Source organism: Lepidochelys kempii, chromosome 11 (genome assembly GCF_965140265.1).
Source record: "Lepidochelys kempii isolate rLepKem1 chromosome 11, rLepKem1.hap2, whole genome shotgun sequence".
NCBI lineage: Eukaryota > Metazoa > Chordata > Testudines > Cheloniidae > Lepidochelys > Lepidochelys kempii.
Window position 1 is genome coordinate 26,374,573 of NC_133266.1, and position 13,424 is coordinate 26,387,996.

At 41.2% G+C, this 13,424-nt stretch overlaps 1 protein-coding gene across 1 annotated transcript in view; it reads left to right on the forward strand.

The window, feature by feature from the left end:
* KIF5C (kinesin family member 5C) overlaps positions 1 to 13,424 on the forward strand; it is a 119,593-nt gene that overhangs the window by 38,871 nt on the left and 67,298 nt on the right. Inside the window, exons 3-5 of the mRNA XM_073305437.1 lie at positions 6,124 to 6,197; positions 10,970 to 11,074; positions 12,581 to 12,629. Coding sequence (XP_073161538.1) covers positions 6,124 to 6,197; positions 10,970 to 11,074; positions 12,581 to 12,629 — 228 coding nt within the window. The remainder of the gene's footprint in view (positions 1 to 6,123; positions 6,198 to 10,969; positions 11,075 to 12,580; positions 12,630 to 13,424) is intronic.

Consider the following 13,424-nt stretch of genomic DNA (forward strand, 5'->3'; position numbering starts at 1 on the left):
AATTAAGAATGACTCAGAACAGGGGCGTGTGTGTGTGTGTGTGTGTGAATGTGTACAGACCACCTCTCACTCCATGACCCTTTGCAGGAGCTGCAGTCAACGAAGGCAATATAACTGACAAAGGCCAGAGCAAAAATCTCTCTCACGAAGGAAGAGGACATTTTACATGGAAAGCTTTCCATTGTGGAACCTTCTCTGTTTATATATTGCAGCAGAACCCTAAATGTTCTAGGCTCTGTCTCAAAGCAGAGGAAGATAGTCTGTCACAAAGAGACTACGAGCCAAAAGAGCAGAAAACAAGAGCGAGAGAAAGGGAGAGAAAATAGAAAGTGATAAGGGCCAAGTGTGTATGTGTGCGTGTATGCATGTGCACACATCCATCCAAATGTGGTGTAAGAGAACCTGAACCTAGAACTTTCAGGGCTGTAGTAGTCAGGACCAATCCCTTGAAGCAAATGCCGTATTTCATTCTGGAGCCAGTGAATGTTGCATAGCAATTGTGTAATATGCCATTATGATATACCGGGGCATAATCCAGACTAATGAATAGCTCTGTCACACCTTCCCTGTAATCTGGGGTGTCCCTTATAATGCCTTGCTACTGTAGCCTCCAACCTGGATGGCTCACAAACAGCCTCCAGCGTGTAGTCACTCCCGGATATGGCTGTGTGCTGCAGTCAGCCATGCCTTGGCTCTTACCAGCCTGGGTTATACTTCAGGGTGATCCCAACATACTCCCAGTCCCAGCTGTTCCCCAGAAATATATGTCCTGCACTGCCCAGCCCTCTCCTCAACGTTGCAAATATATTTAGTCCGTTATACTGTTAAAGGAATACTACGCTATTTTATTATTTTAAATAGCGTACCCAAACAGTCCAATTTAAATGCACTGGATTAGATAAAACAGTAAAACAAGTTTATTAACTACAACAAGACAGATTTTTAGTATAAGTAATGAGACTCAGAAGTGGTTACAAGAAAAATAAAAATAGAACTTCTTTTAGTGCCTAACTTGTCAAATGATATTCAATTTCAAGCAAGTTTCCCACCATATGCTGCAGCAGATTACTGACCAAACTCCTAGGTCAGGACCCCTCCTCCAGAGTCCAATGGCTGTTTCCTTTTGTCTTCACAGGTGCAGAGAATGAAGTGGGCAGGGAGAGAGAGAGAGGGATCTCTTGGGCTGTCTGCCCCTTCTTTTTATAGTCCTGTCCCCCTTCCCTTTCAGAAGCATTTCCATCTGGGAGTCAAGGGGAGAGGCAGGCTGGTGAAGAAAGGAAGCTACATGCAGTATTTTTGCTAAGATGTATATTTTTATCCCAGTCCTCTTCCTTGCCAAAGAATGGCCACTTAGCACGTCATGGTCCATCAGCCTTGTTGACACCTGGCTGAGGCGTCAGCTTGTCCTTTTTCTCTGAGGAACTGGCTTAGCCTCTCCCCAGATTTATCTTGGAAACGTGCTTATGTTCATAACCTTACATATAATGTTATGTGTATTTTGGCATGATATTATTGATCAGCAAATTGAATTTTTAAATATCTCACAAGCCATACCCTGTGTGACCCTCCTCTCCTCCACCCCCTTCCCACGAGATGTCTGCCGCTCGCTGCATTCCTCCTCCACCCCCATCCCCAGCAAGGCTCCCCTCCTTACCATATCCTTCTCCTCCCTGTGAGGCCACCCCCCACCTTGGGAAAAGGAGTGGCGGTGGGATGTGGTGAGCAGTGGCTGGGGGGGGGACTGAGTGGGGAGGGGGTGGGGCCCAGGGGAAGCTTCACCTGCTGCCCTTGCCTCTTCACCACAGCACCCCAACCCGAGTATGGTGCCCTGGGATGTCGCCCACCCCTAAGGTCGACTCTCTGGTTCTCCCTCCCACTTTCAGTACCACCACAGCTATTTCCCAGATTCTCGTTGCTTTAGGCATTCCTCCCTATCCACCCACTCACAACAGCCCTGCCGGGCTGCCCCAGGCATTGTCCGTTGCCCCTAGACCAACAGATAGAAACTCAACATTTAAGTTTCTAGGGCAAGCCATTTTAAAGTTTTGATTATCCACAAAAGTTAAGAAAATGTTAAAAGAGAGACTCCCCCCTCTTTTAACCATCATATCTTCTAAACACCTTGTCTGATGTGCCTCAAGCTCTCTAGAAAAGTGACATTAAAATCGCACCCATGAAATTACAAGTGAACTTGTTTAGTTTTGGTGTAGGTAGGTATAATAATGGTCAGAATCAGGGCCTATAAATAATTGAAGGCTAGCTGCAACCAGACCTCTGGGAAGGCTGTTGTGTCTATAATATTCAGGCTACTACTGCTGTAGGCATTTCTGTCTGCCCAAGCTCACACTTCATTTAACTGCAGATCAATAAGATGCTTCTTCCAAAAAGGAATTCTGAATGAATGTTGTGAAATAATAAAGAGAAACTCAGACCTGTTTAGAGGCCCCTTGGTAAATGTAATGGGCTGTGCTGAATTCATGGACTTGTTTGTTTATACCAGAGTAGACTTCTTTTAATACCCATTTTCCATTTGTGAATTTATTATGGGCCTTCTCTCGCTAGGGAAGGGGGAAATTACATTTTATTTCTGTGATATTTTTATATATGGAAAGAGGAGAAACGATCTGAGTACAAATGTGTTTTAATCACCTTGATGCACAGATACTCTGGTGCTCTGCATCATTATCTGATTATTTGAATTCAGGGCCTGAAAAATTTACCCAGTACTACTAGCCTGAGTTCTTAAAAATCCATGAGTGTGTAACTCTTCTGCCCGTCAGAGTTGGCAGCAACAAGGGCTGGGTTCAATATCTAGGGGATCCATTCCAATAACACAATGCAAACTGGCTCGAGCCCCCACCCAGTGACCTAGGACAAATATATACCACCCCCGCTGGGCACCTCCAAGAGGCAATACTTCCCCTCTCGCAAGCACCTAGTCTGAGTGTAGCAAAAAGCCTTTTAATAACAGAGAGAAACAATGTGGCATTATGTTGGGGAAACACCACCAACAGGATTCATAACACAACCCATGAGCAAAAAATCCACCCCAAGCAAATTGGGGCATGCCCTTTCCCTTTTGTTCTTGAGTCCAGCAACCCCAAATCACCCAAAGTCCCAAAAGTCCAATGACCCAAAAGTCCCTGTCCCTGGTCAGGGCAGCCCCAGAGTTCAAAAGTTTATCTACAGAGCTTTACCTCCCAACCTGGGTGGAGATGGGGGTGGAGGTGAGAGGCACCTTACATGATCTGAAGCTGACCGCTCCACAGCTCCATAAGCCTTCGCTCTGCTCTGCTCTGCCGGCTGCCCCACAAACTGCTTCGCTCAGCTCCGCTCCGCTATGCAGCTCCTGCTATCCCACGAACTGCTCCGCATCCCACCAGCAGCTCCCGCCGTCCTATGAACTGCTCCACCAGCCTGTCCACAAGGCACTCCAGCCGTCCCGCAAACTGCTTCACAATATATCTTCAGGCTCCCCCACTACTTAATGCAATGCTCAGTGATTTCAGCTCTCAGTCAGTTCAGCTCTTTGGTGAAGTCAGCTTGTAGTAGGGGAGCCTCAGTGCTGGTGCACTATTAGCCCAAAGTGAGCTCAGCAGCCTGTAACTAGACTTCTCATGAAATCAAAATTAGCTCTGATATTCCACAGTGGAGAGAGGAGGAAGTGCAATCAGCATGTAAGGCCCTCACCAAGGGGCCCATGCCACCAAGTATTAATACTTGTTCCCAGCCCCTCTCCATTCACAGAGTTTTGGAACCCATAACCCTTGCCTAGCGAGTGCTACTTAGTTGATGGCGAGTCCCTCCATCATAACAAAAGGCCAAGTACAGTTCCAAGCACAGTTCCCATAATCAGGGTAATAACAATTTATTCTTCCTGCCCCAATAACAGAGACACTGGGGATCCCACAGCAGCCAAAGTGACCATTTGGGCAGCTATGGCCTCATTCTAGGCGGGGTGGGTGTGCCTATGCAAATGAGATCGGCCCCTGAAGTTCTTTTCCACAACTTGCTACACCTCACCACCAGATGTCAGGGTGGAGCTCATCCTGACACTGCTTACAAGTGTTATGAACACCAGTGTATATTTCCCCCACACCTGCCTGAAGATCTTGCTTACATTGTAAATAAACAAACAATTATGCACTGTTGTGTGCAGTATTGAAGTATAGCATTGTACCAATCAACTTTATTTTTAATAATTTTTTTAAAATATAACTTTGCTCCTTTTCTTTTTTTAGTCTTATTGTACATCAGATCATGGTGTCTCTTCACTTGAGTTGTCTTCAGTCTCTACTACCTCCTTTTTCTTTTTTTCACCTTTCCTGTTCATTTATCATTTTCAACTGTCTCCCTGTATTTTCTCTCTCTTGTCCCACTTTCCCCTCTTCATCTCCATCTCCCTCCTAATGTATCCTGTTAATCTCTCTCCTCTTCTCTCTGGGCCCCTCCATGCACATACCCTCCTAATACCCATCAACCTGCACAGAAACAGAGGTTGGAAATCTTATCAGATACCTAATAGCCAGAGAGGACTAAACCTAAAGGCCAAAGACTGCTAGGAAAGATGGAGGGCCCATTGTCAAAGGGCAGTGCCGATGTGAGGATTCATTTTCCCTCATCCTGTATGCACCAGAGAAAGGACAGAGTATTGGGGTTCCTATGAAGTTATTGTCCCTGAACTGCTTGGGACTCTGAGCTGAAGGTTAGTTTAAAAAAATAAAACATAGTTGGCTGACCAATCTGAAGTCTCCATTCAGCCTTTTCTACATTCTAGAAGGGTGGGGGAGAGCATTTTTATTTCTTGTGTACACACGGGCTCTTGCTCTTTCTCTGTCTCTCTTCGCCCTCCCCGTCTGGCTGCTACAGTGGCAGGTAGCATGTCTCTGGTACTTAATACCACTCCTCAGTGGCAAGAGGTGTGTCAGAATGGGACACAGTGCCACACTGAGGATATAGCTACACAGCAAAAGCTGTGCACAGGTGAGCCAACCCAGGCAAGCTTGAATCCTATTGAAGTAAAGACACCTCTGTGTGAGCTTCGGAGCAGGCTAGCGAGCAGAGTAAGTACCCAGTGTCCATGCTGGGTTTGTACTATCCAGAGCAGGTGTGGGCTACGCCGGCTCCAGTGCCTACCTCTGCAACCGCTGAGTGAAACTACAGCAATAGAAACTGAGAAGATGTTCATTTTTCACTTTGTGGCAGTATAGGGAAACTCTGAGCAGCCACAGAGGCTCTGGAGCTGTCCCTCTGCAGTGACCTAGGAAGACAGCACTGCATTGGTTATACTCGATTCATATTTAGTGATTTGGTTTGCTTGTTTACTGGCAGCCATAAGGATTAGAAATTTAAGTGGTGCGTGTATTTTAGTGTGTTGTAATAAAAGCTGCGTAAGTAGATGGTCATTGTCTAGAAAAGCTTCCTACTCTCATGGGTAAGTGAGCTTTCACCTTGCTAACACTCCTGGGAGATTCCTGTATTTATATTTGTAGAAACTAATACTTGGTGGTATGTTTTTTTGTTTTTTAGAGTGCTTATCTTTTGTGTGATAACTCCTTGTTTAGAACTTTCTGGTTACTTCATTTATTTATTTATTTTTAGATTTTATAAAAACGTGTATAGGCATCCATTCTATAAATTAAAAACATAGTGCTAACAACACATTATAAAGGATTGTTTATCCTGCCTTAACAGATAAATATTCACCAGCAAATATAATCAGAATAAAATAAACTCTAAATCCTCCAGCTCTCAGGGTGCCCCCTCCGCACTACTCCCTGGAAAATTAATGAAGCTGTAAATATTGCCAATGCCATGGCTATGGGAAATGGTAGGTGTCAAATTTATATCTGCGTTTTTCATTTTCTCTCCAGCACTTGATAAATTTAGGGGGTACAGATGACTTTCTAATTATCAAAATTAGATCTTGTAAAGAAATCCCATGTTTTTCATTAACATAGTGACTCAGTGCATCTATGTCCTTTTCTATTTCTTTCCACAAATCTCTTGATTTTATTATTGACTTTTGATCAATGTAAATAGTGATTTGCTAAACACTCTTTTCTGAAAATGTAGTATTTAAGACAACAATGTGGATTTTGATTATTTTCTTCTTTCCTGCAGATGTTCTTGAAGGCTACAATGGAACAATTTTTGCTTATGGACAGACATCTTCAGGAAAAACACATACTATGGAGGTAAATTAACAATATTTGATTGTAATTGAGCAGGAATTTGGGAATTAAATGGAATCAGTTGTTTCAGACAATCTGGATGTCTAGAAAAATGAATTGTACTTCTGTGGCATATGTCTTGTTTATAATGCTTGCAGAAATTTCTTCAGTGTGGAGTTTTCTCAAGGATTTTATTGATAAGTAGCTGAAATAAGGAACAGTGAATGACAAGTGCAAACTGCAGCTTCTCCAGATGTATCATACCAGGTTAGATGTATGTATTTTTAGAGGTTTTGAATGGGATTTGTTAATCACAAAACAAAAGCAATAATAAGGATTTGTGTACTCATCTTGCATGCAGCATTGTGAAAATTCATCCTTCAATTTTTGTTTTTCTCCTTTGCAATCCTCTTATGGAAATTCTACTCATGCATGCTGCAGCATAAAAAGCTGAGCTTTTGAATCATTGCTCTTGAAGAGAGGAATGCAAGGCCAAAGGCTGAAGTCCCTGTGAATATCCATGTTTCCAGCACAGAAGTATAATGTGGTCTACAGTCTCAGGGCATCTTACCCTTAACAAGGGGAAGGTACCCTACAAGCAGAGGCGGTTAGATGATATTTTGATTTCTTGATCTAATCCTCTGAATCTCTACAAACATTTAATTGTGTGATGGGTTTACTTACATGTGATGCAGTCTGCGTGTTGGGCTGAGATCTGTCTCGCAGCAAGAGCCTCCCAAAGTCAGTATATAAGAAACTGGATAACGTTTTTCCACCATATTTTCAGTTCAAGCTACAAACCGTAAATAGAGGGCTGTGAGGCTGTGAAAGAAGCAGCTCCAACCAGGAAAGAAGTCCTACTCAAACTTGTTTAGCAGCATCAGGCAGATTTGCTGCATGATTAATACAAGTGACCTAATTAACCTAAGGGTGTAGGGGAGAAAGCCAGTAATATTTTCTTCAGCTTTTTAATTTTTGTTTTGTTTTCAGGTGTTTGTAGAATTGCTGTTTGTTTGGCACAATTGCTCCTTTACAGAGGGATTTAATAACTGATGGCTCATGTCTAATTAAGCCTGCCCTTGCTTCCTTTTGGAAATTGAGGGCTGGAGTGGGAGGGGAGAGGAAACATCAGCTCAATCCACACAGATGGTGGGATGACTGACTGAATAATCCACCAGCTCAGAATGTAATTAAATCAAAATGTCAGCAGGGCTTGAGCTGGTGCTTTCACGTACTGTGAGGAAAGATCTCTTCAAGTCAATTTATATTCAGAATTACAGACTCTGATAAGGAAAACTGCCTGCTGTGGAAAAAGGGGTATTTTCTTCCTTTTTTAATTTTTAAAAAAAAATTAATAAAGCCACCTGTCACATTTAAAGAGGAATCATGTCTTGTTTTCAGCTTTAATCCCTCTTTTTAACCCAACATCCTCTTGTAATGCCAATACAATACTTTAAAGGGGGAAAGCATAAGCTGATCTAAAATTGAAGAAATATTAAATCCTCAAGGTGAAGCTTTTATGGTGGATTTTCTGCAATATATGTGAAGTATCTCACATTTCAGTAAAAGCGGCAAAGAGTCCTGTGGCACCTTAGAGACTAACAGACGTATTGGAGCATAAGCTTTCGTGGGTGAATACCCACTTCGTTGCATGCATGTCACATTTCAGTGTTACATTTAACAGGACAAAGTAGTACAATGGAGCTATGGTAAACCATGTCTTGCATTTGTGAGAGAGCCACACTGAACTAGATAAGACTCGTATCAATCTGCATTTGTAGGGAGGTACCTTTTTCTTTTCTCCACTAATCTCACATGAGCTTACGTTCAGTTGATTCACATGGACTTTGAGCTCACTCTAGACTCTTCAGAAGCAAGTCTGCCATAGGTCCTAGTTATTGTATCAACGGCCTGAAATAAGAGCACTGTCTCAGTGTTACACTTTGCTCGTGGGTGCTTGTCTCCCATGTTAAAATGTGGGAAATAATGTTCCCTTATTGAAACAAAGGGTTTTAATGAGCAAAGTGTTGCTGTTCTGGTGTGTTCACTGACCGTGCTGTCAGGATGGCAGCAGTAGAACTTTCCTCTAACCCATTCTTGAGGTTACAGCTGGGACACTGAGAGTTTTGTAGCTTTAACTTCTGTGTTACTAGATCACCTTGGTTTCTTCTGCCTTCCAATGTTGGCATGAATTTTTTTTTTTTTTAATTCTAATACAGTAGAACCTGCTTCAGTGAACTCTGCTTTTAGTAAAAAGAAAAGGAGTACTTGTGGCACCTTAGAGACTAACCAATTTATTTGAGCATTATTGGTTAGTCTCTAAGCTGCCACAAGTACTCCTTTTCTTTTTGCGAATACAGACTAACACGGCTGTTACTCTGAAATCTGCTTTTAGTGAAACTCGATTTATCGTGAAATAGAATACAATTTCCTCCTCTTTCAGTGCGTCACAATGTGCAAATGTTAATAAGTCCCACTATGCTGAGCCTCTTGAAAAAAGTATTTCTGTGTGGCAGGAGGAAAAATGTCTTTGCGAGCATGATCTTGCTTCCATTGAAGAAAGTACCTACTGACCTCAATGGAAACAGGGTCTGGCCCTAGAAGAGGATTACAAAGTGTATACTGGGTGTTCAATTTGCATGCACACTTCATTTATCCTTTTTCACATAGACGCTTTGTTTTCTGGGACTGGGCTATGTATGTGAGGAGAGGGTGGAGCATGAGAGCTCATTAGGGAAAGGAGAACTTTTTATTTTATGTTTTTACATTGTCATTTATTTGGGGTGAGATGGAGTGTGTGTAAGATATTCTCTTCACATTAGAGAAAGCACACTCCAAGCAGTACTATTGGGCAGATGTGCTTGCAAAGCTGATTGCAGACTGATCCAAAGGGCAGGAATTAATGGCATTAAAGTTATACTGCAGTGCCAGTTCAGTAATAGCGTGTCTTAATGGCACAGATATAGGCAATGAGGCATGAGCCCTTTGGTGGCAAGGTAAAGCATGGGATCATCTCCGCTCCCTCCCCCTCCCCCCCAAAATAATCAGGGATTCAGAAACAATTTATATTTAATTTAATATATCACCTCTATTTTCCTTCTTACTGACTGCTGCGAACCACTGTACTGAACAATGCAAGCTTCTCATTCCTTGAGGAGCTGAATGGGTTGCCATACATATAGGCTTGGCAGAATTTGATTTTTTTTCCCATCAGATGATGTCAGTGTTTATTTTGAGCATTTCTACTTCCATTGATTAAAGTGTTCAGTTGTGTGAAATTATGGGGTTTAAGTATTCTTTATTTTTTTAATTTTTTTTTTATTTAAATGTTCCAAGTTGTGGGGAATTATGAGATCAGACAATTATTTAATGACAGACATTGAGAGTCAAAAAGTTTAAACTTTGACCATTAAATCACAAATTGTCAATATATACAGAGTAAATATAATTAAATCAAACACCAAGTTGTCAGGCATTTTTCTTACTTTGCCTATCTGTAAATTTTAATTATTGTCAATGGAAATACTTTTACAGCGATTTGTATTTGTATGGTGAAATCATGTTTACTAACATTTACCAATAAAAATCTAATTCTTCCAAGCGAAACTATATAGTGGTTAACGTTGACTTTTGTATAAATACCAAAACACATACATGTTTGTTTTAACATTAATTGAATATTCATAGTCTAAATGTAGCTGAGCTCTGCTTTTCTAGAAAGGGGCATTTAGCAGTATAAATGATTCGGTTTTTCACTAGGATCTGTAATTCAAGGGCAGAAAACTAGTGGATACTTTGAACAAAACCCTTGAGCTAGACAGCTATATATATAGAACGTACCAGTTTTCATGTTTAATTTCTGTCATACTGGCTTAATGTTTATAAGATGACTGTCACTCCACGCGCTCCAGTGTATTTAAATGCAGCAAGTTGTGTCTTCAGGGACTGTATCTGAAAACAGTAATAATAGCTGACTGATTGGTAGGACAGTTGTATATGACAAACCAGTAAGATCACAGAAATCTGTACATTATATAAAAAGCTGTATAACTAGTCTGTAAATTCATAGTTTTTTCTTCCTCACTTGCTCTGATTTTTGTGTGTGTTGCTTTTACAGTTGAAATGGGTTTTACTCATAGAAATGACTACTGACTATATTTTTAAAATGATTTCTCATGATTCATGGCAACATGGATATCTACCCAATTTTTAAAAGTAAGGGTATGATCGTGAAATCTTCTCTGACGTTGACCATTTTTATTCGTGATGTTAACACTTTTGTATGGGGTTTGTTTTTGCAGGCCATATCTTTGAGTCCATATGTTTTTCAATAATAATCCATAATCACTGGAAAAATCCCTTATATTGTATCATCAAGCCCTTTCTTTAACTATGTGTGAACGTAAATGACTGCACAAGGTGTGAGATCTTTCTGTTCTGTTCATAGAAAGATTTTGTTTCAAACTCTCATCATAATTCACTTAAGGTTGATTCATCTGTATGTCCTGCAGTTAGGGAAACTGTTTTTACTTAATATTTGGAACTGCTTGATAGGGCATAGGAAGCTGGCTGTGCCCACTAATACAGAGAATGGTCCTGTTTGCAAGACTGCATCTTGGCAACTTGGCCTGACAAGCCACAGTGTAACCAATATACCCTCCTTCCCAGATCTCTCTTTTGGCTGCCTGCACTAGTGAAGAGTCTGATAAATGCAGCTTCAGAAGATTTTTTTTCTTTTCTATTTTGGCACACACAAACAACCCTTTCCAAGTTACAGTTTGCCGTTGTGTCTTTAGGGGAAGCTGCACGACCATCAGCTAATGGGAATAATTCCAAGAATTGCACATGACATCTTTGATCACATCTATTCCATGGATGAAAACCTGGAGTTTCACATAAAGGTAAATGCAAAATGACATGTTATGTAATGGGTCAGATGGAAGACAATGAACTGGATGGTAAAACTCCATTTTGTTACAAAATGTAACATTTCACTGCAGAGTTTTTCATTTTTCCTTAGGTGATTCAAAGACCCATTAATATAAAAGAGGTTTTTGTACAGGAATCTGATGTAGTTGTGTCTGCCGTAGTTAGGCTATGGGAAATATCCTTGCTGGGATTTTTTTCTGTTTGTATTTCTTTCAGATCTCTATAATAGTATAATGCACTGTTTTTCTATATTCCTTCCCTAACTCAAATACATGGAGTTTCAGATCAGCCCTTGTAGTTAGTTATTAGCAGTTTGGTATGCATGGCACTTTACTGAGAGACTATAGAGCAGGGGTGGGCAAACTGCAGGCTGCGTTCAGCCTGTCAGACCTTTTAATCCGGCCCTCGAGCTCCTGCCAGGGAGTGGGGTCGGGGACTTGCCCCGTTGCAGCCGGGGAGCGGGGTCAGGGGCTTGCCCCACTCCGTGCATGCTGTGGCTCCAAGCGGCTCCTGGAACCAGTGGCATGTCCCCCCTCTGCCTCCTACGCGGAGATGCGGCCAGGCGGCTCTGCGCACCACCCCGTCCGCAGGCACTGCCCCTGCAGCTCCCATTGGCCATGGTTCCTGGCCAATGGGAGCTGCAGAGCTGGCGCTTGGGGCGAGGACAGCATGTGGGGACCCCTGGCTGCTCCTATGTTTAGGAGCCGGAGGGGGGACATGCCGCTAGTTCCAGGAGTTGTGTGGAGCCATTCTAAAACAAATTGGCAACAGAGTTATGAGTGTAGCTTATTTTTTCCATAGAATAAAATTATTCAGATAAAATGGAGCCTAACTATACAAATACTCACTGGACAAAACTTAATCCGGATACTAGAAGCCACAACTCCATTAAGTTAAATGGGGTTTTGCTTGTTTGTGCCAATGCTGAGTTAGCCCTTTATTTTGAGGTTTTTGTTCATTGTCTCTCCAAATTTTTTTTTTTTTTTTTAAACAAAGCATCGTTTCTCTTCAGCTCATTCCTCCTCCTTTTGGTCCTGATTCAGAAAGCGCTTATGCAGGTGCTTAACTTTAAGGATGGGCTTAACTTGGATTAACTAGATTAATACAGATGTTGTACTAAACCTGCTAAAAGTGTCGTCTTGTAATGTACATCAGTATAGCTTTCGCAAATGTCAAAGTGGTATCTCGCTACATATGCTAAGGTAACATTTGAGCTTATTAATTTTCTGTGATCTCAATTTGCATTTTCAATTCTGCATATCTCAAGGGACTTCGTGAAAGAAAAGAACAAAGGTAGATTTATTCACCTTATTTTGTTGATGGACCAGTGTGAAATTACCCTTCACTGAGTAGTACTGTACACCTTTTTAGTGGAGTCATTTGCCTCCTCTTATTTTCATAGATACGGCAGTGTAGGTAAAGAACAACACTTTTGAGTCAGTGCTATAAATCTAAAACAAACACTTGTTTTGCACTAGGTTTCTTACTTTGAAATTTACTTGGACAAAATAAGGGACTTACTTGATGGTAAGTAACAGCATGCTGTTTTGTTCCCCACTGGCTGGGTTGTGGGGAGTTTGAGGAATGTGTTTCTTTCCTATTTATAATTGATTCAATGCTGTCGTATTGAAAAGCTTGAATTAAATTTACAGTTGAAAGACTGAATTTCTAAATTTTATTTAAACTGGCTTAGGTTATCTGATTATCTGTCTCTTACTTTATGATAATAGAAGAGGCATTTGAATTGTTGAGACACTGTGTGCCACAGCTTTTCTGTGTAAACGAGGATGTTTCAGTGGTGTACAAAATCCAAGTGCCAGAGGTGCATTTGTGTCCAGTGTCGATATACATAGCTTGCTTATAAGCTATAGACTTCTGAGATTTTGTACTTTCTTGCCAACCAGACTACTTCTGAGTCCTGCAAACTAACATTTTCATGCATACTGTACATGTAAGCCTCATGACTTACAGCCAGTTTGCAATTGAAATGCAGACTTTATACAGTATTTGTCAGAAGTTAGGTTAGATTTACATAATTAAATTTTAGCCCAGAGTATGAGAATAGACCAAGCTTTAATCAGTGTTTTTACTATGTTTCTGTTGGTTAGAAGAACTTGGGAACATTACAAAAATAATAGATTGTTTCAACTGTTGTTCCAGCCTGCACCTATTCAGTTAGTCTGGAGATGTGGGAGGGGGGTAAACTGTAATATTAACACACGAGCAGTGAAGTTGGCTGGAACTCTATTAAGCCTTGGAAATATTTGCTTTGTTCAGGAAATCCAAGTTGGTTTCATGTTTCTTCAATACGTGTTTATACTG